This window comes from Symphalangus syndactylus, chromosome 11, assembly GCF_028878055.3.
Source record: "Symphalangus syndactylus isolate Jambi chromosome 11, NHGRI_mSymSyn1-v2.1_pri, whole genome shotgun sequence".
Classification (NCBI taxonomy): Eukaryota; Metazoa; Chordata; class Mammalia; order Primates; family Hylobatidae; genus Symphalangus; species Symphalangus syndactylus.
In genome coordinates, this window is record NC_072433.2 from 36,102,271 (window position 1) to 36,129,782 (window position 27,512).

The window sequence follows — 27,512 nt, forward strand, 5'->3', positions numbered from 1 at the left end:
TTCTGATTGTGAAACCTGTGCGTCTCAGGCTGGAAGAGATGTGAGATGGGGAAGTGCTAGAAGGGATGGTGGGGGTGGGGGAGTGGTGGGCAGAGAAAGAAGTAGGCTGAAGAGGAAGCCAACGGGTCAGTCCTAGAACACCATCAGAGGCAGAGCTGGGGAGAAGAGCCCACAGCACTTTATTCCCTACACAGGTGGACTCTTCAGCTATAGCCCAGTGTGGGGAAGGCAGTCTTGTCTCAAGGTTCCCTAGATTCTGCCCCAACCCACAGGCCCTTCCCTGCACCCCCTCTCCACCAGCAACTTCCTCCTCCCAACACACATAAACACACACACACACCCCACCAACAACTTCCCCAGAAAGATCAGGGCTGGAGGCCCCCAGGCAGAAGGGGGCCACCAGCCTCGCTCTCTCCCTGCCAGACAGGGTCCAGCCACCCCAAGTCCCTTGCTCCCTCCTCACCCCTCCGAGGACAGCCTGCTCTAGCTGTTAGCCATCTCCATGGTAACAACCTGGGAAGCTGAAGGCTGGTCATGGGAGAGGAGGCTTCTGGGAAATGTAGTCTTCCCAGGTTGCATGGATCCTTCTGCCAGCGGTACACTGGTATAGTGGGGCATCAACTTGCTAGTTGTTAAACTTTCCAAAATTTTTGTGAAACACAGCCATTATTAAAAATTAAGAGGGCTGGGCACGGTGGCTAACACTTGTAATGCCAGCACTTTGGGAAGCTGAGGCGGGAGAATCCTTTGAGCCCATCATTTCAAAACCAGCCTGGGCAATATACAGTGAGACCCTCTCAAAAAAAAAAAAAAAAATTGACCGTGGGGTTATTTACACCACAAAAATTAGCAAATGCCAAGACCAGGGCTTTTCCTCTGAGCCAGCCATTTGTTAAACATTTACCAGCACACCGCAGCCCCTGCTCCACGGCATGCCGAATGTGGCCTTGATCGAGACAGACAGAAACCAGTGTGGGGCCTGGAGTAGCTGCCAGCTGCGGTGAACAGAACCAGGCTGCCTTGACTGAGTCCTGGGTTCTAGTCCAGGCTGGAGCTCTGATGTAGAACATTACCTCGAAGTACAGAGAAAACCTATCCATTAGGCTAGTGGCTCATGAAAATGTTTAATTTCTTTTAAATTCAGAAGAAAAAATGAGAATAATAATGACTATATAACTATGAATCTGCCCTGAATTATATTTGTGTTTTTACCAATAGAGTCCTAAAATATAATCTTTACTGTTTTATTTTTGGAGGGAGGGGTGCATGGGCCTTTTTTGGTCAGGGGATAGGGCTGCCAGGAGGGAATCCAGACTGTCACTGTGCTGACAAGTTTGCACAGTTAGTGTTACTGCTAGAAACTTAGGAATTGCCTCAATTCTCATGAATAGAGAATGATGTTCCCCCTCCCGGTTGGAATATCATGCAGCCATAAAAATAAGCTGTAAAGGATCAATTGCACTGTGGAGAGCTCATGAGACAGTGTGTGTATTTCAGACTTAGTGCTAAGCAACTCGTAATTACCTCTGTGGGGAACTGGCTGGGATGAGGGCAGGAAGGGAGGAGGGAGGAGAAAGGAAAACAGGTGATGTGTTATGCTGGTGGGATGCAGCATAGGCTTCATTCTCCTTTTTCAACCCTATGCAACATTTCATTCCTTTTACATATTTATTCATTCCTTTTTCTCTTCAGACCCAGTTTCATTTCCCACCTCTGTAAAGCAACCATTCTGACGTGTGTTTTTTTTCCAAAATGAATATTGTTTTGCATGCTGGTGTTTTTAATATATGTTTAATATGAGACTGAACAAATATATCCTTCTGGTTCTTATATTTTCATGAAGGGCTGTGTTTTTAAGATCTCTCCACGTTACTGTGTGGATCCACACTTACTATCTCTTTGTCCTTCCAGTGACGGGCACTCGGTGTCCAAGTGTTCTAGAGGGAGCTTTCAACGTCCCCAGGCACTGATAGTTGTTTAGGTTGTTGCTGGAAACATGGAAAGATCAAACAAGTGCTAAACGTGCCCCAGCCCTGAACTAAATTCCTTAAACCCTCATATAAACTCCATAAACCCACCCCCTCGTTATGAACAGACACATCTCCCTTCTTGCTGTCTGTCATGAGAACACTACAGCCTTCCGGCCGGGCGCGGTGGCTCACGCTTGTAATCCCAGCACTTTGGGGGGCCGAGGCGGGCGGATCACGAGGTCAGGAGATCGAGACCACGGTGAAACCCCGTCTCTACTAAAAATACAAAAAATTAGCCGGGTGTGGTGGCGGGCGCCTGTAGTCCCAGCTACTCGGAGAGGCTGAGGCAGGAGAATGGCGTGAACCCGGGAGGCGGAGCTTGCAGTGAGCCAAGATTGCGCCACTGCACTCCAGCCTGGGTGACAGAGCGAGACTCCGTCTCAAAAAAAAAAAAGAAAAGAACACTACAGCCTTCCCTATGTACATTTCCCTAATAAATGCTTTGGATGGATACGGATCACCCTGGCGCTTAGTGTTTATTTCTTTGGAATTCCACCGGCCCTATCTCTTGATGGTTTGGGGCAGTCTTGAGGGTACTCCCCAGCAGACATTGGGTGGGCTGGACAGACCACTCAGATTTGCTACCAACTCCCTTCCATCACAGACAATGCTACACAGGTCTAGAGGGGTCTAGATCTAGAAGAATGTTTCTTTAAGATAAACAACCAGTAGCAACATTGCTGGCTCAGCAGAAGCACTGTGTTTTTCTCCAGGCAGCTGAAGCAGTCTAGACTCTCCCTGGCTCCCATATCGTCCCTGCCCATTGGTACCATCTAGCTTTCTAGTTCATCAGTTTAATAAGGATACAATGAGGTCTCATTGGCATTTCAATCTGCAGCTCTCTGATGACTAATGATTTTAAATGTGTCTTCATGAACTAATGTGTTAGTTTTAGGTATTTCCTCCTCTGAAAATGATGATGCCACCCTTGTTATGTATTAAATCCCCCAGGTGTCCATGGGTCTGCCTCTGAGCACTCTGTGCTGTTCCACTGATCTTCTTTCCTATCCCCGCACAGACACCACGTTGCATTTACCAAACTGGCCTTGTAATATCTTTATGTCTAGAGGTCAAGTCTTCCTTCTATGCCCCTCTTTCTGCTTTTTCTTTTTGAGACAGGGTCTAGCTCTGTCGCCCAGGCTAGAGTGCACAGGCATGATCTCGACTCACTGCAACCTCCGCCTCCTGTATGCCCTCTTTCATTAAGATTGACTTAGCTATTTGAGGTCTATATGCCTCCATATCAATTTTAAAAGTTTCTGGAGAATAAAAAAAAAATAAAATCAATTAGAATATTTATTTTTTTCCTTTATTTTATTTTATTGTAGAGACAGGGTCTCGCTATGTTGCCCAGGCTGTTCTGGAACTCCTGGGCTCAAGCAATCCTCCTGCTTCAGCCTCCCAAAGTGCTGAAATTAGAGATGTAAGCCATCATGCCCACCCCAAAATCTTTACTGTAATTGCATTGAATTCATTAATTGATGAAGGATTTATATCTTTTAGTGTTGCCTATCTGACAGCATGGAGCAAATAAGTCTTTTTTCCTGTGTATTTGTTATGTTGTAATGAAAAAATACAAGGAATGAAGAGATTTGGGCAGAACAGAGAACCAGGCAGGAGCCATGGCAGAAGGGACCTCTCTGTGCCCAGGACCTGATGAAATGATGGCCAAGGCAAAGCTCTGGCTTTGTCACATTCATTCTGGGCCAGGCGGGCCAGGCAGTGGGCAGTCCTTGCGGGCACTGTCTCATTTATTCATTTCCTTCATCAACCCTGTGGGGCAGCTACTGCTGTTTCTGTTTTACAGGCTCAGTAGTTGAAGAATTTGCCCAAGACAAGTTGCAAAGACAGAATTTGAAGCTGGTGAACTAAGATCAGGGTCTGTGCTCCCACCTGTGATGATGGCCCTCTCCTAGGTTGCTACTGTTGCTGTGCAATGACGGAGGAACTCCATCCATCTGCTCTGGGCTTTGGGGTGTATTTTCACCATAGCCCCCTTGGCCTTATGGGTGCTCAACTTGGCACTTGGAGCTGCTTTTGCAGGAACCCCAGGTGATGAGGAACTCCAGCCCCTTGGCCCCTGCCTAGCCCCAGGGTGGAGAGCCAGCCAGAAAAGCAGTGCACCCCCAATGCCAGCCACACCTTCTTATCTGCCCTCTCTATCTGAGCCAGGAAGCCCAGCCATCAGGGGCTTGTGGTCTTGTTGGTCCCACATCCCACTAAGCAGTTTGGGAAACTCTGCAACCCAGGATTTCCCTTGAGACTGGGGGTTGGGACCAGATGATAATTCTTCTTCTTCTTTTTTCTTCTTCCTCCTCCTCGTTCTCCCTCCTTCTTCCTCCTCCTCCTCTTTCTCCCTCCTTCTTCCTCCTCTTCCTTCTCCTCCTCCTCCTTCTCCTCCTTCCTTCTCCTCCTTCTCCTCCTCCTTCTTTTTTTAAAACCATGGTCTCGATTTGTCATCCAGGCTGGAGTGCAGTTACGTCATCATAGCTCATTGCAGTCTTGAACTGCTGGGCTCAAGTGGTCTTCCTGCTTCCTCTTCCAAGTAGCTACCATGCCTAGATAATTTTTTTTTTAAGAGATGGAGTCTTGCTCTGTTGTCCAGGCTGGAGTGCAGTGGCGCAATCTCAGCTCACTGCAACCTCCACCTCCCAGGTTCAAGCAATTCTCCTGCCTCAGCCTCCTGAGTAGCTGGGACTGCAGGCGCACGCCACCATGTCCAGCTAATTTTTTTTGTATTTTAGTAGAGATGGGGTTTCACCATGTTGCCCAGGCTGGTCTCGAACCCTGGGCTCAAGCAATCCTCTTGCCTTGGCCTCCCAAAGTGCTATGACTACAGGTGTGAGTCATCAAGCCCAGTCAAGGACCAGGTGATAATCCTTAAACTCAGGGACCACTCTGGGATGAGGGCAACCGGGGGAGACCTGGCCCTAGCTTCAGCCCAGCCCATGGAGTGACCTTAGTTGGGCAGGTGGCTGGGCCTGTCTGGGCCTCCATTTCATCATGCCATTACCCTTGGCTGGTCTTTCTTTAAATCAAGGCAGGGTGGGGGAGCTGACCAACTCCTGCAGAGTCAGCGCTGGGCACTTTATTTCTGTCACTTCATTTAATGCTGTCAGGATGAGGTAAGGACTGTATAATCCCCATTTTATGGATGGGGAAACTGAGGCTCAGAGAGGCGAAGTAAAATGCCCAGGATCACACAGCTCCTAAGTAGCTGAGCCAGGATTTAAGCCCAGACCTATCAGATGGTGGAAAAGCTGTTTCTCAGGTTACTATCCCTGAGACTTTGAGATAAGGGAGTTGAGACCTTCGGTGTGAGAAACAGATGTCTGTGAAGATAAGCCCCAAAACACACCAAGTTTGTCCACCAGAACTGCTCCTGTGGCTCAACTGATGCAATGTCCGCACCCCAGAATTTCCCTTCCAGGAACACAGCGACTTGCATAAAGTGAGGGCCTGCCTTCCTGTCTTTCAACTGCTTGCAAGCTTGGAGGGGAAGCGAAGCGCATCCATTTGCAGTCAACATTAGCACCCAGCATCTGGGTGGGGAGGTGGGCTGCAGCCTGCAGCTTCCAGGGCTGTTGGGGGAGGCCTAATAGTGACAATAACTTCTCACCTGCAGACAGGGCTTGACAGTCCACAGAGCTCCCTGGAGAGGGTTGGGGGCCGGGTAAGGAGGAAGGTTGGTAAGTTGTGGGTAGTGTGAGGGATGGACTTGTGCGGTGAGGCTTCAGGGAGGGGAATGATGTTAACACTCACTGCTCCCCCCGAGTAAGGGGGTCGCTGGAGCCGGCGTGGGCCTGCCATCTCTCTGCATCTGTCTCTCCGCCTCCGTTCTCCCTCTTTGTGTTGGCCGGTCTGTTAAGTCTTTCCGTCTCTCCATCTCTGTATCTCTACCCCATCTCTTCTGTCTCTGCCTCTTTTTGTTTCCTATTGAGAAACCTGCACGTGACTGTGACATAGAGCCCCAGCTGCTGGAAGTGCCCTGCCCAACCTAGGTCTGGCCTGAGACACCCCCTTGGCTCAGGGCTCTGCCAGGCTGGCGCCAAACTCACACATCCACTCATTCAGCCAACAAATATTTATTCAAGGCTTGCCACGAGCCAGGCCCTGTGCTCAGCCTGGGCTGGAACAGTGAGCGAGGCCACCCAGGTCCTTGTTCTCTAGGAGCTCAGGTTCTAGTGGCAATGCCTAGCCTCTACTTAGGGGCCCCACACACTGAATGAGTGGGAGCATCCCCAGGTGTGCTGAGCCCCAAATCGTTTGATTGCTACCTCTATGATGACAGCAGGTCAGAGGTTGGGCCACCCACGTGGCGGTCAGAGTCAGGAGTGGGGGGTTTGCCCAAGGTAGCTCACCCACTCAGTGGTTCTTTGAAATGCAGTGTCCCTGGACACCTGCAGGGCTCCCAGCACTCTGAACGTGGGGGTCTCTTCCAGGAGGGTGGGCTCTGATGGGATGGGCAGAGACCAGGGGCAGACTGGGTGGGTGGATCAACTCCCACCCCGCAAAACAAACCCCCAATGCCTGAGGGAACGCTGGCCTCCTGAATGCCCCTCAAGGTTACAGGCAGCCAGAGGGGGAGTTGTGGGAGGCCAGTGACAAGGAGGAGGAGGGGAGAGGCTGGGGGCTCCTTCCAGGGCTACACCAACAACAGACTCTCCTCCCTTGCTGAGACCAGAAGGTGAGTGAGGGCTTTGCAATGAGGGCAGGGCATGGAGGTGACTGTCACTTTTTGCTGGCAGGGGGTCTCAGGACTATAGGAAATTTAGAGCCTTGCAAACCTGCTTACGTGGACTCTTGGACCTACAGTTGGATCTGGATGGGACCTCTGATGCCACGTGGTCCAACCTGGTCCCATCCTCTCCCTCCCCAGCCACATTGTACAGAGAAGGAAGCTGGCCCAGAGGGAGGCACAGAGCTGACCAAGGTCACACAGCGAGCCAGAGCTGAGTCCAGATTGCAAGGCCATGCTTTCCTATTCTTGAGATGCGGAGTGGGCCTGGTCCAATCGTGCAGTTGAGGAGGAGACTGTGGTGCTCTGACTTGGGAGGTAGAGGATGGTGAACCAGCAGCAGATGAAGACACCTGTTAGGGAAGAGAGGCCTCGGTGAGCCTGGAAAGGGGTGGGCAGGGAGTGGGGCAGTCGGGCTGGTGGCTGTTGAGAGGGAGGAGACCCACCGTAACCACTCAAGAACTGCTGGGAAAGTCAGGCAAAAATGCAACCATTTCACAACCATTTCAAAAATGAAATAAAAAAGAACCAAATAGAAATCTTGGAAATGAAAAACAGAGACCTTCAAATAAAATATCTACAGATGCCTATTACAGAAAAGAAAGAGCAAAATAGAGGAATTTTCAGACATACAAAACAACCATCACTCCCTCTATAAAGGATTATTATGGGGGCACTCCAGCAAGAGGAAAAGGGAAAGTGTGGGGTGAAAGAAATTATAGTAAATATAGAACATGACTTAGAAAAACCGCATGTTTCAAGGAAATCTGTAACTAAACCTCTATATACAGACAAATATTGAGAAGAGTTCAATGGGCAATTCAAGAATACCATGGGCTCTGTTGTATTGGAGAGGAAGAGAGAAATACAGAATAACTCAGACCCAATGGAAACTTAGTAGAGTGAAGTGTGCAGGCTTACATATTAAGCATATTAAGGTAACCTCTGAAAGAATAATGACATCAGCTATAGTTTCAAGGTGCATTTCTCCCCAACCATCAACCCCTGGGATTCTCCAGGCATGGACTCATGATTCTCCATCTGGAGACAGCCTCAGATGGCCTTACAGTCATAATTTCTATGATTATTAATATAGTTCCCACATATTGAAGACCTAGTGGTTCCCACACGTGCATTGTCATTGTTCATTGTGAAATCCGACAGGCCAGGCACAGTGGCTCATGCCTGTAATCCCAGCACTTTCGGAGGCTGAGGCAGGTAGATCACCTGAGGTCAGGAGTTTGAGGCCAGCCTGACCAATATGGTGAAACCCCGTTTCTACTAAAAATTCAAAAATTAGCTGGGCATGGTGGTATGTGCCTGTAGTTCCAGCTACTCAGGAGGCTGAAACCAGGAGAATTGCTTGAACCCAGGAGGTGGAGGTTGCAGTGAGCTGAGATCGTGCCACTGTACTCCAGCCTGGGCGACAGAGCAAGACTCCATCTCAATTAAAAAAAAAAAATCTGATGAGATAAGTATGGGATTATCCCAATTTTTGAGATGAATGAGGATGGGAGGAGCCGAGTGACTTGCTGGGTCAGGGATGGGGCTAGAATTTGGATCCAGGGCTGCCTGGTCCCAGCCACTAAGCCACAGTCTCATGGGGCGCTGAGAGCCAGCCCTGGTCTTGGGGGCTTGTACCCGCTGCATCTAGGACGCCTGGGTTTCTAGTGACTTCTCTGAACAGGTTGAGTCTCATCACTCCGGTCTTGGCTGTTTCTCTCACAGTCAGACTGTGATGCCTCTCTGGGCTGTGGATGTAAGGAGCAAAGAGAACACACACAAACCATAGCCCATGGACTGCTCTTACCCCTTTGCTGGGATCTCAGAGGAAGGGCCCTGTGGGGGCTAGTAACAAACACAGCAAGCATTTCCTTCCTACCTCCATAGATCCCTGGAGATCCCATCCATGTCATGTGGACATCAGATCACATGATTCTGCCCTTCTGGTTGCAGCTGATTGGACCAGAGATGGACGATGGACACCCAACTTGCAAGGTCAGGTAGGGTTACGGTGGCCATGTTGGGTAACAATTTGGGGCCATGGGTAGTAAAGGATAAGTGGAGAGAGAATGAAGGAGTTTCCACAGACACTAGGTGAGAGACTCCATAGCTCCAGGAAAAAGATAGAGAACATATCTGCTTTGGTTTGGGTGGCTTTTTCTGATCCTGGTAGCAGCTCCCATGAAGGCAGCTGATATGTCTGGGATGTTTGTTCCTTCCAAATCTCCTGTTGAAATGTGATTCCCAATGTTGGAGGTGGGGCCTGGGGGGAGGGGATTGGATCATGGGAGCGAATCCTCATGAATGGCTTAGCACCATCCCCTTGGTGATGAGTGAGCGCTCGCTCGGAGTTCTTGCGAGATCTCCTTGTTTAAAACAGCATGGCGCCTCCCCACTCCCTCGCTCCCACTCTCGCCATGTGATACGCTGGCTCCCCTTTATCTTCCACCATGATTGGAAGCTTCCTGAGGCCTCACCAGGAGCAGATACTGGTGTTGTGCTTTGTCTACAGCCTGCAGAACCACAAGCCAATTAACCCTGTTTTCTTTATAAATTACCCAGTCTCCAGTATTTGTTTGTATTATGGTAACACAAACGGACTAATACAGCAGCCAAACTTTGCTGCCCTGGATCCTTGCTCTGAATATTTGAAATCAACATCCTTGACTTCAGCTAGCCTGAACAGAGTCCTGTGTCTTGCAAACCATCCTCTTCCCCACCTCCCAATACCTCCTGGGACAGACAACACAGCCCATCACCTCCCTGGTGCAGGGGCCTCACCTTGCAAGGAGTTGAAAAGTGCAAAGATGTAGACAGTGGAGAGGCCCAATGGGGTGAGGATGGCCAACCCCCATGTCACACCCACCAGGCTCGAGAGGCCCAGCAGGGTGAGCACCTTCTTCCGGTTCTGCCCCCGCTCCTTGACTGCTGTAGCACCAGACAGGGTGAAGATCTTCCAGGCCACCAAGGCCAGGACCACCATGCCAAAGAGGAAGGTGATGAGGAAGTAGCCGTGGACGGTGATATAGAGGGCGTACATGGTCGTCCCCTCACGGAACCAGCATCTGGAGGAGGGGGCAGCTGTGGTGGGACTGGGAGCGGTACCTCTGGCCAGCAAGCCCAGGAAGTCCCCTGGCTGAGCTTTTCTGTCTGTGAAGGTGCCTCTCCTGTTTCCATCCATCAATCCCTGGCTCTCCCGCTGTGGGAGGGGCCGTCACCAGACTCCAGCCTGGTGTCTCTTTAATGCCAAAGTGACCTCAAAGACATGTTTCATTTGCCCCATATTACATTGTGAAAAAACTGAATTAGTGGCCACCTTTAAAATCAGAAGCTTTGGTGTAAACACCTAGATTTCTGCTTCTCCTATAAAATCATACACCTGGCAGCTCTGTGGATGCCCTCCTGAAGGATAGTAACTGGCCGCTAATTAGATGGGCTTGTGACTGCCAGTCCACTGCAGTCCCTACCCAGCCCACTGCCTGCACCTTTGTGACCTCTCCAGCTCCTGGGGCCCCTGCTTTCGAGGCCCTGGGGACAGGTCCAAGGCCTCACCAGCTCCTCTTAGCACAGAGCCATGGGCCCAATGGTGGGTGCCCCATGGATCCCAAGGTGGGAGTCTAGAAACTGAACTCAGCTCCACTGCCCCCTGCACTGCAGGGGCAAAGGGCCTCAAAGAGCATGTTGATCAGTTGCCCCATGGTGCAGATGAGGAGACTGAGGCCCTGGGAGAGATCGGGCCTGCCAAGGTCACACACACAGCAGGCAGGGCAGAGTCCGGACTAGACCCAGGGCTACTGGGAATCACTGGGCAGGTGGTGGCCTGAACAAGGACACCTGGCTGGGCAGCAGGTGGGGGCTGAAATCCAACACACTCTCCACTCTCCAGCCTGTGCACCCCGCATGCGGACGGGGTGACCTTCTTTACTTTGCCTCAAGGTGCCATGTGGGCTCGTGTTGGCCCAGGCTCGAGTAATGCATCCTGCCTCCTGGTCCAGTTCTCCCTCTCCTTTCTCAGGCCCCCTCTCTCACTTCACTTCCTCTCTCTCTAGGCTTCAGTTTACTTCTCTGTGCCATGAGATCGCTGGATCTGAGGATTCTTCTGGTCTTGACATATTTGGTCTAGATTTTCCTAGAAATCCCTCCTCTCCCCACCTCTCTCCAGCCCCGATATGTGTAGCCGGGGAGCTGGCATCACCCCTGCTCCCACAGCTGCCACTCACAGCTCCAGAGAGGTGCGGTTCTCCCTGTCGCGGATGGTGTAGAGGCCGTAGCTGTTGGCACTCCCAGTGCCGATGACCATCAGGGCAGGCAGGCCTGGGCACAAGGGGAAACGGCATGGCACCACTAGGGCTTATTGGCACGTCCTCCTCCACATCCCCTCCACATGGGCCATCCCTCCAGCTCTGGGAACCCCTCCTCTCTCTCCCCAAGGCTATTTCCCTCTGCACCCTCGGGGCCGGCCGTTTATTCTGTCCATCCAGGCAGCACCTACCCCAGCCCACCAGGCTCAGCTTCAGGAAGTAGTGCCCGAAGTAGGTGTTGAAGACCCTGATGGCGAGCAGGTAGAGGTGGAAGGCTTCCAGGCCCATCCAGGTGAAGGCACAGAGCAGGAAGTAGTGGAAGACAGCCCCCCGGGCCCAGCAGGCAGCATCAGACCCCTTTGAGCCACTCCCCACATTGAACAAGAAGGCCAGATTCAGGAGGAATAGGCTGCCACCCAGGGCCACGTGGATCTTTGGGGCATCTTCTGACTTGAACCTCTCCCGAGAAAGCCTGGGGTGAGAAATAAGAGGCCCCCAGGGGCCACAGCTCCCATGGGGAGCTCCCATGAGGCACCCAGGCCTGTCCACCCCAACAGCCTATGGCTCTCCACCCCCACTGCCAGCTCCTGCCCGCTCATCCAGCTTCCGTCCCTGCTGGTAGCCAGAGTGAGAGTGTCCTGAGGTTCAAGTCCAGGAGCCTCTCATGGCCCACGGGGCCCTGTGGGTTCCGGATCCTGCCAGCCTCATCCCTTGATCGATGTGAGGCAGGATAATGGGGAAAATGAGGCCGGAAAATGAGGCAGGAGAATAGCAAAGGAAATTAAAAGCTGGATAAATGGCAGAATAAGTAAAAGCAGAGAATAGAAACAAGGTGAATGGGACGGGTGAGCAAGAAGTGAGATGAAAAGCAGACGTTCAGCAGGCAAGACAAAAGTGATACAAAAAAGGGACCCCATGGCCGGCAAGATCCGGACCAAACCAGTAAGGGGCAGCTCTTCAGAGACGGGCATTTGCATTAGAGAGAAAAAGTTTCTTTCACATAACCCTGTATGATAATTAGCTACTTAAGGTTCATGCATATGGGCTGCATATCATACATGTACTTAAAATTATGGGATGGAGGTGACGCACAAACATACACGGGCCCAAAGTAACTGAGCAACACACCTGTCAGTCAAAAGCCAGACACTGGCTAGAGATTAGGCAGCCTCGGGACGAGAAGAAAAAAAAACACCTGGAATGACCCAAACTACACCAAGGTGAGGCTGATCTCATTTCGCAGAGGTCAGCCCACTCTCCCCCTCTGAGAGTGGAATACTGTGTGGAATACAGCTCCCCTAGGCTCCTTCAAGCTGGCAGGTCCTTGTTGCTTTGCTTGGCTCTCTCTGTGTGTCTCATCTAATTCTCTGTTCGGGGCACCAAGAGCCTGGAACTGCGCAGCACCATCTGGTAACAGCTGCCAAACTGTGTAACTCGCAGTTCTCTGAATGCATGCTGATTTTTCACACCTCCCAGACTCTGCCAGTGCTCTTCCCTCTGCTCTCAATGCCTTTCCCTGCTCCCCAGCTCCTCCTACCTTCTTTGCCTGACTCTTCTTCTGCCTTTCAAACGCCCCTTGGATGTTTCCCTCTGGGGAGGCCATCTCTGAATGCCCCTTAGCCTGGGCTGATTTGGACATTTCCCAGAAGCACAGTGGAACTCCCCATCCTCTCCCTCCTTGGGTTTCTCCCATGCTGTGAACTTCAGGCCTAACAGTGGCGGGACCATGGATTCATTGGTGAAGTGGATGGATAGGTGGGTGGATGCATGAAGCCGAAAATGCAGTAGGAGAGTGAGGCTCAGAGAGGGACGGGAGCTTTACGGGGTCACAGAGCAGGGCAGAGGCTCCAACCCTGGGCTCCAGACTCCCTGCCCAGTGACTCACCAGGCTCACCTCCCTCTCTCTGGAGCCCCCACTCTGAATTCTTAGCAAACCAGATCCAAAAGGGCTCTCAGCCGAGGGAGGGGAGCCGGGGGCTTCCTGGAGGAGCATCTGGGATCATGTCCACCTCACCTGAGATGCCAGACCCCACCCTGGGGAGCTGGTGGTAATTTCTCCTGGCACTCCAAGCCCCACTCACAGGGTCCAGCAATGTGGCCAGCTGGCAAGTCACACTCGGCTTGTTGGGGACGGGGACCATGTCCTAGGCCAGGGCTTGGAGGGTGTGGATGAGGGGCACCACTTACACTCATGGGTTGGTCTGTGATGGAGTGGGTGGGCCTAGTGGGGGCTGCAGCCTGGGGCCAAATGCTGAAACAGGGGCACGTGGGACGGCCCTGGATGCAGGGGCAGGAGACCCAAGGGCTGCTTTAGGCCACCCCCAGGGACCCCCAGGAGGCGGGGGACAGGACAAGCTGGGGCACTGGGAGCTCCCCTAGGCTCCTTCAAGCTGGCAGATCCTGTGGGTCCCTCAGCCATGGCCTGGGCCCGGGCTGCACTGCTCTCTGCTGTTTCTGCCTGCCCTGCACTCACTCCCACCTCTTCTGGACACAGCCCCAGGTTTCCCCGAGGAACACTTGTCCCCACTCTCAAGCACGACATAAGTCAGGGGCCAGGGGTTCTTTGTTAGCTCAAACCCAAGAGCAGACTCATGGCCTGGCTGGCCAATCTATGTATTCCATCCCTTGACCATAGTGACCCAGACAGGCATGGGCGCATGGTCCAAGTTAGACCAGTAAGACTCAACTCTGGTGTATACACGGGATAAAACTGCATAGGCTGATACACACAGACATGCACACACATGCTCACACAGGGCCAGTTTCATGAGCATGTGACCTCTGTAGGACCCCATAGGCAGAAGGATTTAATGTTCTACTGTCGACATCGTGACATTCTTAACATTTTTTGAATAAGAGGCCATATATTTTCTTTCTTTCTTTCTCTCTCTCTCTCTCTTTTTTTTTTTTTTGAGATGGAGTTTTGCACTTGTTGTCCAGGCTGGTACAATGGTGTGATCTCGGCTCACTGCAACCTCCGCCTCCTTGGTTCAAGCGATTATCCTGCCTCAACCTCCTGAGTATCTGGGATTACAGGTGCACACCACCACGCCCAGCTAACTTTTTTATATTTTTAGTAGAGACAGCGTTTCACCATGTTGGCCAGGCTGGCCTCGAGCTCCTGACCTCAGGTGATCTACCTGACTCGGCCTCCCAAAGTGCTGGGATTACAGGCATGAGCTACTACGCCCGGCCTTCTATATTCTCATTTTGGACTGGGCCCTGCAAATGATAATGTTCTGCACGAGCGCGTGCACATACACACACACACACACATGAATGTACATAAAAAATGGTGAAAACTGAGCAAAGTCTATATTCTAGTCAACAGTACTGTACCACCAGCTGCTGGCTTTGATATTGAACTACAGTTGTCTAGGATGTATCCATAGGGGGAATCTGGGAGAAGGAACCATAAGACTCTGCACTATTTTTGCATCTTTCTGTTTTATCTCAAAATAAAATCCTTCTCAATCCTGGGATTCATCTTAGAATACTTGGAAAGAGGAGACTTCTTTTATTTCTGCCTAAGCAGCTAAGGAGCTATGATGCAATCCTGAGGCAGCCAGGGTCCCTGAGGGTGGTGAAGCTGCCTGATGTGACTGTCAAGGGGCGAGCAAAGCTATGAGAGGCAGAGGGAGACCAAGTTCTGGGGACCTCTTTTGACCCCCTGGATCGAACCCTGCCTGAAGTCCACGCACCTTGGGTTTTTCAATTACATGACCCCTATTTGCTATTTGCTATTCTCAGTTACGTGAACCACACATTCCCTGTTATGTTTAAGCCAATTTGAGTTGAGTTTCTGCCACTTGCTCCTGAAATAGCTCTGACACATTTCAACCCCAAGCTCCATTTTGGGATGAGGACACTAACATGTGGAGAGGACATCAGTCAGAGGCTGTGCAACCTGAGTGCTTCCCACCCTGCCCTGCTGCCTCCCTTGAGGGCGGGAGGGAGACATGGTTGGGAGGTGGGGATCACTCACCTAAGGAAGGCATAAAGAATAATGGTGAAGGCCAGGAAGATCATGGAGACCCCACAGCCCGCCTGGGAGATGCGTGTGAGGATATGCACCGTAGACTGGTCCAAGGTGGGTCTCTGCGGGTGACCCCAGAACCCGGACCACGTCAGTTGGAGGCCAGGCCCATATACCCAAAGACCACCAAGCAGCCCCCTCCCCAGGGCAGGAGCTGGAAGCCCCTGGGATGGCTGGGATCAGAGTGGAGGGGGCTGTTACCAAGAGCAGGGCGAAAAAGGTCAGGTGGTCACAGCAGCACACGGTCCCCTCAGGTCTGACCTCCGTGGAGCAGCCCTCAGAAGCCCAGTCTCCAGTGGGCCCTGGAGAGGAGGCCAGGGGAACACAGGGAAAGGGAATATAGGGAGGGGAGAGGAGGGGAACAGAGGGGAAGGGAATATAGGGAGGGGGGGGCAAGGGAGGGGAGAAGAAGGGAACAGAGGGGAAGGGAATATAGGGAGGGGAGGGGAGGAGAGAGGGAAGGGGAGGGGAGGGGAACAGAGGGGAAGGGAATATAGGGAAGGGAGGGGAGAGGGAAGAGGAGGTGAGGAGAGGAGGGGAGAGGAAGGGAGGCGATGGAGGGAGCAAAGAGGAGGGGAGGGGACGGGAGAGGAAGGCAGGGGAGGGACTCAGCCAGTGGAGCCAGCCCCACCCCACAGTGCAGCCCATACCCTCCCTTCCTGTCTTACCCCAGAGAAGGTCCTCCAGGCCCTACCTTTAGTCACATCCCAGAATACACAGGTGAGGGTCGTGTTCTGAAACCGAAGAGTGGAAGTCAGGAGAGAGGAAAAGGGAAGGTTGGGGGAGGGCAGGGGAAGCAGGAGGACGGTGTGCTCCCCCGAGTCCTAGCGTGAGTGTGCATTAGGTAGAAAGCAAGGTTCATGCCCATGGGCCACACAGAAAAATGAAGTGCATCATTTGATGAGCCCTGGGCCGGCATGTGAAGGGTGCGACTGTGGTGTGGGGCTGTGGGTGGGAGGGTTTGCCTGTCTGCATGCATGTGTGCGTGTCAGGGGAGCATGGGTGTGGAGGATGTGGAATGCCGTGTGTATGCAGGTGGGCTTGCCAGGTCCTCATGTGTGCCTCTGTGGGGTGTGGCCTTGGATCCAATTATGTGTACGGCCCTAATGGCTTCTTCTGGGTGACTGTGGAAGGGTAGGGGATAGATGTGTAATGTCCCATGCAGGGCCCATAGGCCCAGGTGTGCCCACTCGCCTGTCTGCCCTGCAGTGACTGCCAGGCCTGAGCAGGGGACTCACGGGGGGTGGACGCTGGTGAGAGAAGACAATCTCCAGAGGCTCAGCCAGCTTGGTGACACGCATTTGTCCCACACTCAAGCCCACCAGGTGATTGTTCAACACGCCGCTGCCATCTCCCAGGCCGAGCTGGGGGCCCTGTGAAAGGGGAGATTGGGGAGGCCAGGCTGCAGAAGGGGCCATCCCAACCCACCAAGGCTGGGGTTCCTAGGTGCCTCCAGGAACCCATGGCCTTTGCTTGGAGGGCAGAGTTCGAGACCAGGGGACCAGGGAGCCAAGGAGTCACGGGCAGCCTCCTCCCTGCTGCTCCCAGTGGTCTCCTGCTTGGCCTGGGCCAGGTCGACTGGCTACAAAGCTGTGCACATGACAGCTCTCCATTGCTGGCCTCCAGAGCTCCTCTGCCCTCTTAACTAGAGGGGGCATGGGGCCAAGATCAGCCAAGAAATGGAAGTCAGCGGGGAGGACAGCGTGCCCCTGAGGGTCTTAGCGTGAGTGTGCATTCGGTAGAAAGGGGGCTGGTGGGGGGAGCACACTAGCCCTCAGGGGTACACACATCTGCACAGGAGTGGATGCACACCTCTGGGTGCACATACCTGGTACACACATGTACAAGGGCATGGGTGCACTTGCTCGTGTGGATATGATCACAGCTGAGCACATGGGATTGTGTGTGCACAAGAATAGAAAAGGATGTGCATGTTTGTACATGGACAAGGACACACGAGCACCCCCAGGACACATAGACAAGCCAAAGGGCACCGATGTGTGGGGGTCAAACATCTGAGAGCGTGTGACCAGTGTGAGTCTGAAGACCATCGACTCTAGTGACAGGTGTCTGAGATGGCCACGGGCTGCATTAGAAACACTAAGAGGCTCACTGCCTGCTCTGTCCCCATCGGATCCCTCGGCAGGCTCCAGGGACAGCAAGCTGTGGCATGGAGCCCCCACAGGACCTAGCACTTAAACTTGAAGCTTCCCTGAGTCCTCACCTTGAAGAGAGTCCCTGGTCCGATGTCCAGAATGGTGATGGCCAAGCGGACCACAGACCTGTTGCCTGGCAGAGATCGAAAAAGGCTCTTGGGAAGTCGCACTCTGTCAGGGGGCTTGTCCTCGTCCTTCATCACCTGCCTCGGAACCTACAACCACAGACACAGCAGGTCCCATCTGTACCAGCCCCCAACATGAGTCCTGCCACTCCCCCAGCTAGGAGGGGAAACAGGCACACTGGGTAGGGGGCAGCATCTGGGGACTGTCAGCTCTGAGAGGCAGGACGCCTGGGGCACAGTGCAAGCTCTGCTCCTCACAGGCTGTGCGTCCCTAGACAAGTTATAGCCCTTGTGGAGCCTTGATTTTCCCAATCCAGACAGTAGAGCTAAGCTTGTGCCTGTCTGGGCACCTGATGCCTGGGCAAGCTGAATGTGCAAGTATGAGGACGGCTGGAGGGCGTGTGCTTTTGGCCAGGGCCCTTACAGTCCCAGAGTTTACATAGAGCTTGATTGTGACAGTGTCTGGCTTCTGACTCAGGAATAAATGGAAAGAATAAAACCGTCAGGAAGGAAGTTCAGGAAGCGAGAGAACAAGGGCAGAGAGGGAGGACACACACATTTACTCTGAATGTCAAATCCTCCCTGCCCAACAACAACAACACGTTTTTAAAAAACAAAGAATCGTCAGAATATTGAAATATATTTTGGTGGTCATTGCAAAGCATTTTTTTTTTTTTTTTTTTTTTTGAGATGGAGTCTCATTCTTGTTGCCCAGGCTGGAGTGCAATGGCACTATCTCAGCTCAGTGCAACCTCCGCCTCCCAGGTTCAAGCGATTCTCCTGCCTCAGCCTCCCAAGTAGCTGGGATCACAGGCATGCACCACCATGCCCAGCTAATTTTGTATTTTTAGTACAGACAAGTTTTCACCATGTTGGCCAGGCTGGTTTCGAGCTCCTGACCTCAGGTGATCCGTCCACCTCAGCCTCCCAAAGTGCTGATATTACAGGCGTGAGCCACTGTGCCCGGCCGCAAAACATGTTTCATTCATTCTCTGAGCTCCCTGTTCCCCTAAGGGCTACAGCCTGACCCACCCAGGGCCTGCCTCAGAAGCACCCCATGCACATTGGCACAGGGGGTTTATGGCTGGAGCTGAAGGCCCCAACTTTCTCCTTCCCAGTCCAGACTCCCAACAAAAGGACATGTGGGTGATTTCTGGGGCCAGTGCATAACCCCTGTAGAGGGCTCAGCTGCTTGAGCGACATAATAAAGGGTTGAGAAAGAATCTCTCTTCCATTTCCCTCTCTCCAGACAAACCTAAAAGTACCTCAATGCTAACCAACTCACCTTGCTGCCTGAAGTTCCACCACCACATCCATTTCTTCCGGAAGGCAGGAGACTTTCTAAGCCCTCACTATCCCAGGCATTCCCTGTGCATTGTCTCATTTGCTCCTCTCATTCATCTTTTGTTTGTTTTGTGTTTTGTTTTGTTTTTGTAGAGATGGACTCTCACTGTGTTGCCCAGGCTGGTCTAGAACTCCTGGCCTCAAGCCATCCTCCTACCTCAGCCTCCCAAAGTGCTGAAATTGCAGGTATGCACCACTGCACCTGGCCGTGTTAATCTTGAAAGTGGGCAATACCTTCATCTTTTTATAGACAGGGAAACCGAGGCTCAGAAAAGTAATCTGCCCATGATCACAATGGCTGGTCAAGGGCAGAGCTGGGATTTGAATCCAGACCAGCATAAACCCAGAGTCTGTCCATCGGACTCTTTACCTCGTTTCAAATATGTTCCCTCAGTAGAGGAGCTCACGGAAATTTTAGGCTTGGAGGAGTCTTAGAGCTCATTTTTACAGATGCAGCTCTGCCAATTGGGATGTGAGGGAGGGACAAGCCCTAGTTATATCACAGGATATAACTCTCTTAGAGTTTTGAAATATATGTCCAAGAAAAATAGGGTCCGAACCAGCCAAGAGGGCTGGGGAACTCTTCACCTGAGAGGGCTCCAGAGAGAAGTAGAAGTCTTCTGCGGTGTTGGTGCTGAGGTTCTGGACCAAAGCCTTCAGGAAAGTCGTGTTCACCTTCTGCATCAAGCCTTCCTTTATCAGATGGGCCTCGTAGTTTAGCCAGTATCTGCAAAGGGCCAGGGATGAGGGGAGGGTAGGATCCTGCAGGCTGAGTTACTCACTCATCAGGTTCTTGGGGTGAGAGGGCCGATCCAAACTATCAAAGTAAAGACCCTGGGATCGGGGCAGGAGGAAGAAAAGTGGCTTGGGGGCCATCCAGGCTGCTCCTGCAGGATTCCAGCTAGGCATCCCTCTGAGTATTTTATGTGTTTGTCTTTTTTTGTGCATGTGGTAAAGTACACATAGCATAAAATTTACCATTTTAACCATTTTAAAGTGTCCAATTCAATGGCATCAAGTAAGTCACAATGTTGTGCAACCGTCGCACTATCTAGTTCCAGAACATTTCATCACCCCAAAGGAAACCCGTACCCGTGAAGCTCTCCCTTCCCTTCCCCCAGCCCCTGCAATCACTAATCTGCTTTCTGTCTCTGAGTTTGCCTATTCCAGATAGCTCACACGAATGGAATCATACAACATGCAGCCTTTTGTTTCTGACTTCCTTCACTCAGCATAATGTTTTCAGGGTTCATCTATGTTGTAGCATTATCGATATTCCATTTTATTTTATTTTTGAGACTATCTCACTGTGTCACCCAGGCTGGAGTGCAGTGGTGCAATCTCAGCTCACTGCAACCTCCACCTCCCGGGTTCAAGCGATTCTGCTGCCTCAGCCTCCCGAGGAGCTGGGATTACAGGCGTGAGCCACCACACCCGGCTAATTTTTTTGTATTTTTAGTAGAGAAACATGGGGTTTCACGATGTTGGTCAGACTGGTCTCGAACTCCTGACCTCAAGCGATCCGCTTGCCTTGGCTTCCCAAAGTGCTGGGATTACAGGCGTGAACCACTGCACCTGGCCCTATTTCATTTTTTAAATTATTTTTAGTAGAGTCGGTGTCTCATTCTGTTGCCCAGGCTGGTCTTGAGCTCCTGGCCTCAAGTGATCTCCCTGCCTCAGCCTCCCAAAGTACTGGGATGACTTTGGGTGTGAGCTACCGTGCCTGGCCCCCGTATTTTATTTCTTTTTATGGAAGAATACTATTTCATCGTATGGAGAGATCATATTTTAATTATGCCTTCATCCATTGAGGGACATTTGGGTATTTTCCTCTTTTTTTTTTTTTTTTTTGGCTACTGTGAAAAGTGCTGCTACAAATATTCATGTACAAGCTGCTGCTGCTGCTGCTGCTTCTTTTTTTTTTTTTTTTTTTTGAGATGGAGTCTCGCTCTGTCGCCCAGGCTGGAGTGCAGTGGAGTGATCTCAGGTCACTGCAACCTTCACCTCCTGGGTTCAAACAATTCTCCCACCTCAGCCTCCTGAGTGCTGAGATTACAGGCGCCTGCCACCAAGCCTGGCTATTTTTTTTTTTTTTTTTTTTTGTATTTTCAGTAGAGACAGCATTTCACCATGTTGGCCAGGCTGGTCTCAAACTCCCGACCTCAAGTGATCTAACCCCCTCGGCCTCCCAAAGTGCTAGGATTACATGCGTGTGCTGCTGTGCCTGTCCCATGTATAAGCTTTTGTTTGGAGACTTGTTTTTAATTATTTTGGGTATATACCTGGGCAGCACAAACAGGAGCCTCTGAACAGCTCTGGGGTGCTAAGAAGCTACTGGATCAGCTGCAGGTGGGAATGGAAGCCTTTTCAGGCCACTGAAATAACATGATCCAATGAGATGGCTGTCCTAACACCAAGCCTGAGAGCACAGGGCTTTTACTCATTCCTTTAACACGTATTTATTAAGTACTAATGCAAGCCACGTGCTTTTCTAGGCATCCCAGAAGAGTTATAGGCAACTTTGATTAGGAGTGGGAAAAGGAAAGAGAGGCAGAGATATTTTTGGAGATGGCTCCTAAAGATGTTGTATTCTAAACCCCTTCATTTCCCTCACCCCCACATCTAACCAGTCTCTTGTCTTACTGAGTCTGCATCGTATCATCTCCCCCATCCATCTCTCCTTTCCAAGCACACAATGCCAATTGCTGCTGGTGGTGCTGGCTCGGCCCTCACTCCCACCCAGACCCCTGTGATGCATCCTACTGGGTCATGTCTTCCTGCATCACCACCCCTGTAGCTGTCCCTGAAGCCTGAGCAATCTTTCCAAAATGCAGAGTTGACTATACTCTACCTGCACTTAAAATATGTCATTGCCCTGCCGCCCCCACCCGTTGGTATAGCTTACACAACCCTTCACACCTTAGTCTCTGCTCATATTTCCAGTCCTATCTCCCACCCATCGCATCTGCCCATTGTCTCTTCCATCCCCACGCAGTTTACATTGTTACAGTTCAAAGCATTGTAATTATCCCCCATTACTTTCAAGTTCTGTTGCCTGTATCCTCACTATTACTTAGATCCAACTGGAAAACTCCTGTGCACCCTCAAAGCCCTTTCCAGATTTCCTCCTCTGTGGAGCCTTGGCCAACTTCCCTCCTCTGGCATAACCTGGCACCTTGTCTGCCATTCTGTATACACTCTGGAGTCATCATTATTTGGGTCTGTGTCTGTCCTTCCACAACTCCCAAGGGCCAGGATAGGAGTGGATTCATCTCCGAATACCCTAGATCAGTAGGGACCCCAACTGCCAGAATGGGGGTGTTGGGTCAGGGGGGACTGTGGTGTCAAACAAGGTGGAAGGGTCAGATGGGAGCAGCATTTTCTGGGGCCTTGGGGGCAGATGGCCCCATCCCTTCCTGATAGTTCTCCTCCTAGCAGCTTCCGATTCCCCCTCCAGCTCAGGGGTCCCCCTCACCTCTGCAAATTTTCCACATTGCAGGGGTCGCTGCCCGACTGCCTGCACTTGGTGAAGCATGAAGCCTTGTCATTCAAGTTGAAGACGTCGTACTTGTACATGTTGTTGCTCCCCAGGCAGGTGTTTCTTGGCCCTTCGGTGGGTTTTTCCTGACCTGTGGAAGGAATGCAGAGAGTGTGAATGGGCTGGATGAAGATGGGCAGCAAGGATGAGGAGTAGGGAAAGGAGCTGGGGCTCCAGAGTCTGGTGATTGGGCTAGAATTCCAGCTCCATGCATCACACTAACGGTGCACTTGAGCAGGATGCAGACCCTCTCTGGGGCTATTTCCAAGGTAAAAGCAAATACCCCATCTCCCAGGGCTGGTAGGATGCTTTGGGGAAAGCATGTACAAAAGGCTTGGCACATGGCTCTGTAAATAAAAGGTTTCATACGTTTGTGCTATTACTCCTTTACCCCTTCCTCCAGGGAGTCTGCTTGGCTTTTCAGTTACTCCACATCAGACCTTCCAAAGCCCTTGCAACTGTGGCCTCCTGGTCAAACTCTTGGATGTATTCTGTCTTGGTTTGCCTCATTCTTCCACATTCACACTATCTTATTTGTGTAAATTTAAAAAAGGATATATTGGCAGGGCATGGTGGCTCACACCTGTGCTAAGAAGCACACACAACCGTCACAGCTACCTCCTGGGACAGGTAGAAAATACAGCAAACCAAGGCCCCTCGAGCAAAATGACTTGAGAAAGGTTACTAGCTAGTTGGAGGCTGCTCCAGGACTAAAGACCAGCTTTTGTGACTTTTAGTTCAGTTCCCTTTCACCTAATACAGGGCAGGAAATGGAAGCTTTGGGTCATCTACTAACTGTATGTCCTGAGGCAAGTTACTTAAACTCTCTGAGGCTCAATCTTTTGCCGGCAAAATGGAGCTAATAAGATATTCCTTGCAAGTTTTGGGAAGGATTAGAGATAAAGGATATAGCTCATTGTAGGTGTTCAAAGAGTTTACCATCTTTAACGGTTTATTGCACAGCCTTCTGGAAATTTTGCAGAAGGTATGCATATGCAAGTATTTATAAGTACAACTTTTTTTAATGAAAAAATGTTTTAATTGAGAAGAGGGAGTTCTCACTATGTTGCCCAGGCTGTTCTCAAACTCCTGGCCTCAAGCGATCCTCCAGCCTCGGCTGCCCAAAGTGCTGGGATTAGAGGTGTGAGCCACCATGCCCTGCCAATACATCATTTTTTAAATTTACACAAATAAGATCACCTAACAATATATCTTTTTTTTTCTTTTGAGACAGAGTCTTGCTCTGTCACCCAGGCTGGAGTGCAGTAGCATGATCACAGCTCACTGCAGCCTAGACCTCCCAGGCTCAATCGATCCTCCAACCTCAGCCTCCCAAGTAGCTGGGACTACAGGCACATGCCACCATGCTTGGCTGGTTTTTCATTTTTTTATGTTGTTTATTTTTAATTTTTGTAGAGACAGGGTTTTGCTGTGTTGCCTAGGCTGATCTCAAACCCCTGGGCTCAAGGGATCCGCTCACCCTGGCCTTCCTAAGTGCTGCAATTGATAGGCATGAGCCACCACGCTTGGACTAGCAATATATCTTGAAGAACTTTTCCACCTCATTCTTTATATAGTTGCAAACTATTCCATTCCATGGGCATTGCAACACTTTTTCAACTGGTCCCTTCTTGGTGGACATTGTTTTTCACAATCTGCCATAAGAATTCTTGAATGTGCATCTTTTCAGCTTGTGTTGAGAACTCATAGAAAACATTCCTATCTTAGGACTTTCTGTATCTAACTGTATGTGTTTTAAAACACCGCCAGGAAGGCTGGGTGCAGTGACTCACGCCTATAATCCCAGCACTTTGGGAGGCCGAGGTGGGTGGATCACCTGAAGTCAGGAGTTTGAGACCAGCCTGGCCAACATGGGGAAGCCCTACTAAACATAGAAAAATTAGCCGGACATGGTGGTGGGTGCCTGTAATCTCAGCTACACAGAAGGCTGAGGCAGGAGAATTGCTTCAACCCGGGAGGCAGAGGTTGTAGTGAGCCGAGATCACACCACTACACTCCAGCTTGGAAGACAAAGAGAGACTCTCTGTCTCAAAAAACAAAAAACAACAAAAAAAATTCCTATTCTAGGACTTTCTGTATGTGCTTTAAAAAACTGCCAAGTATTGAATTTCCCTCCAGAAAATGGTGTACCTATTTATACTCTCACTCAAAGTGGATAAGAGTGACTATTTATCCACATGCCTATTATTCTATAGTTTACTGAACTTTTGGATTTTTGCCAGTCTGAGAGATGATGTTGAATCTTATTTTCATTTAAGGAGTTTGAGCATCTACCTGTATATTTGCGGCCACTTATATGTCTTTTACTCTGAATTACTTTGTTGTATCCTTCTCCCATTGAGGGTGGGAAGTGGGTCTTGGCTCTGCATTGTCACTTTTCGGATTGCCCCCCAGGAAGTGTTAGGAGAGGTCCCTCTGCGATGGGTGGTGCTGGGGGCTGAGGTGGGCAGGGGCTCATTTGCTTTCCATTTTTTATTTCCCTCTCTGGTATTTGATTTTTTAAAAATCATGTCCAGTAGTACTGTCACATTTTTTAAAAAACTGTTCATTTTTAATCATTAAGACAAAAAAATGCATGATAAAAATAATGGCTGAATAAAGAGTAACAGCAGGGTAAAAAAAATAAATTTTAGAGTGGATTTTGTAATAATGGACTCTATATGTGATAATTCGTTTTAGATAGCTTACAAAGGAACTGTAAATTTCTGTTAGTTTATAAAGATATTGATGATGCATTGTTTAATGGGAAATGAAAATGATAGATGAGCATGAATATAATATGATCCACGTTTGCTTTTTAAATAAAGGGGAGAAGAGGGAGAGGAGGAGGAAAACAGAAACAGGGAGACGGAAGAAGAGAGGAGAGGGGAGGAGGGGATGAAAGGGGAAGGAAGAGGACAGGAGAGGAGGGGAGAGAACATTGTCAGCTTGAGGGCAGATGCCATTCTCTGCCATCCCGGCCCTGCTGTCACAAATGGGCGCAGGTGCAGGCAGCCCCCTGGTGGGTGACATCAGAGCCTCCCTCCCGGATTGCCATGAATTTCAGCGCAGGCATGTAAGTGAAGCTCTTGGCAAGCACCCTACACAGACAGGATAATTAAATATCTTTTCCATGTTTATTCTTTGAAGACACTGCAAGCATTTCATGTAGACAAGGAGACCCTGTGCTAGGCCTGTGGGTGGGATAGCGCCCCCCTCCTCTCCAGACCCTCTATGCTCCAGAGCCTGGCCTCCATGGGCTGCCTCATTTGCGGGTCAGCAAGTGGAAAGTGGACTGGAGGTCAGAGGGCAGGCTGGGCATTTGTCCCCACCCCGCACGGCTCCTTCAGCCCCTGCTGGCTCACCGTGAGCAAACCACCGCCATTTCCCTCCTGCAGCCACAGTTGGCTGTAGAAGCCCAGGGGGTCACTCCCTCCTGGGCCCTTTAGACTTCACGGTGCTGAAGGCTGCCCCAGGTGCCAGCCTGCCCAGCGACCACCCTCCTTGCTCCCCGTGCCCTGCCTGCATCTTTGTCGCATGTCCCTTCATGCCAGCTCCTCCATTGCATCCACCCCTTGCTCAGCCCTAACAGCTGGGTCTCACATGCAAGTCCCCACCACACTGTGTCACTCCTGCAGACTGTGAGCCTTTTGAGGGCAGGGGCCAAGTGGTACCAGCAGGAGCAGAGGGCACCATCGATGCTTCCCGAATAAATGAATGAATGAATGGGCAAATGGAGAATGGATACTAACACATCACTGTCCACACAGGAAGTGTGCAGACCTTCCTGTGTGTAGACCTCTCAGAGCTTCTTGCTCGATCAAATGGCTGCTGCTCTGCCCCAACCAGAGGACCCACATCACCATGGGGGAAACAGCATCACCTGGAGGAGCCTTGAAGGCCCAACCAGCGATGACAGCTGGGGCCTGAGGACGCCCAAGAGCCCTGGTCACAGCTGCCATCGGTGGCTCCGTTCATCCGTCCATCAAGGGCTGCCCGGTGGCCCGCTCTGTACCAGGGCCTCCCGGGGCCACTAGGAGGTCAGTGCTGTCCTCTCCCACCCTTTTTTGAGCCAGGGACTGATTCACTCCACTGAATATCCCAGTGTTTGAAAAGAAGAGGGTTCTTTGAAGCCCAAATGAGTTGATCTATGTGGCCAAAGTCACACGACCACACGCTGGACACACAGGGAGATGGACATGCAGGCCCCTCACCGAGTCAGGAGCAAAACGAGAGTGGCCCGCAAGGCCCCGAGACAGGAGCACTGAGGAGGGAGCACTAACGGGGGAGCACCTCCCTCTGTCCGAGAGGGTTGCTAAGACACCACAGAGGCCAAGAAGGGTAAATGGAGCCGGCTATGTGGGCAAGGGGTAGGGGGACAGCTTTCCTGGGAGAGAGGCCAGCAAAGGCAAGGCCTGGGCACTTCCATGGCCTCTGGAGATGCACCATGGGTTTGTGTGTGAGACGGGAGAGTGACGGGGAGCAGTGTGGATCCTGGCTGAGGCCACTGAGGACCAAGGGGTCGTGGCTGAGACTGGGAGAGGGAGCCGGTGTGGGGTGACATGTGCGGGAGGAGAGGGCCGGAAGAACGAGGTGACAGACCTTCCTGGCCTCAGCTTCCAGAGTGTCCGAATCCCGTCCCGAGGATCCCACAAGCCAGCTGGAGAATTGCCTGCCCAGGGCCAACCCCTGTCCCAGAGCCAGGCCTGTCAGGGAGACACAGCCCAGGTTGGGGAGTCAGGGAGCACCCTCCGACCTCCCCTATCTCCAGGGCACTGTGGAACACCAAAGGGAACCTGAGACCAGTCCTGAGCAAGTTTTAGTGGAAGGACAGGACTGACCCAAAGGGACAGGGCTAGAGGAGGTGCTGAGGCGGCCACTGGGGGTCTCGGAGGACACATCCCAGACACCCCAACTCCTCACCTTCTCCAGTCCCTGTGTCTGTCCCTGGATCCTTCCCTCAGCAGGGCAGGGGCGGCCCAGCGTGGCAGGAGGGGATGAGGTGCCAGCCACTCACCTGAGGTCGGGAGCAGGAGGAGCAGGAGCAGGGCTCCCAGGCCCCTGGGTGTCGCCATCCTTGGCCAGCCTTGCCCACGCCACTGGAGCTCTGTGGCTGTCTGGCCCTCTGGCCCCAGGCTCTGCTGAGCTGGCCTGCCCCCACCCTGCAGCCCCACCACTCTGGCTTCCTGTGTCCTCTTTCTCACCCTTCCTGCTCGATGGCGCCATTGGTTGGGTTGTGAA

General features: G+C 51.5%; 2 protein-coding genes across 9 annotated transcripts in view; both read right to left on the reverse strand.

The window, feature by feature from the left end:
• The window catches only part of DRC7 (dynein regulatory complex subunit 7), a 36,988-nt gene extending 36,477 nt beyond the window's left edge, over positions 1–511 (reverse strand). For 4 of the 8 annotated variants that reach the window (XM_055298125.1, XM_063612675.1, XM_055298121.2 and 1 more), the window contains exon 1: positions 464–499. The gene's annotated coding sequence lies outside the window, so the exon portion shown is untranslated. Of the gene's footprint in view, positions 1–463 lie in introns of all 8 variants that reach the window. The other 4 variants (XM_063612676.1, XM_055298120.2, XM_055298126.2 and 1 more) reach the window with 3 other exon arrangements.
• Positions 512–6,099: 5,588 nt separating this feature from the next.
• On the reverse strand, positions 6,100–27,390 carry ADGRG3 (adhesion G protein-coupled receptor G3). The gene is made up of 12 exons (XM_055299156.1): positions 27,289–27,390; positions 22,209–22,362; positions 19,322–19,460; positions 17,333–17,479; positions 16,347–16,481; positions 15,803–15,842; positions 15,310–15,410; positions 15,058–15,170; positions 11,264–11,544; positions 10,992–11,085; positions 9,553–9,836; positions 6,100–7,121 (listed from the first exon to the last, which is right to left on the reverse strand). The coding sequence occupies exons 1-12, from the start codon at positions 27,344–27,346 to the stop codon at positions 7,012–7,014; spliced, it is 1,656 nt and encodes a 551-aa protein (XP_055155131.1). The 5' UTR covers positions 27,347–27,390; the 3' UTR covers positions 6,100–7,011.
• Between the last annotated feature and the right edge of the window lie 122 nt (positions 27,391–27,512).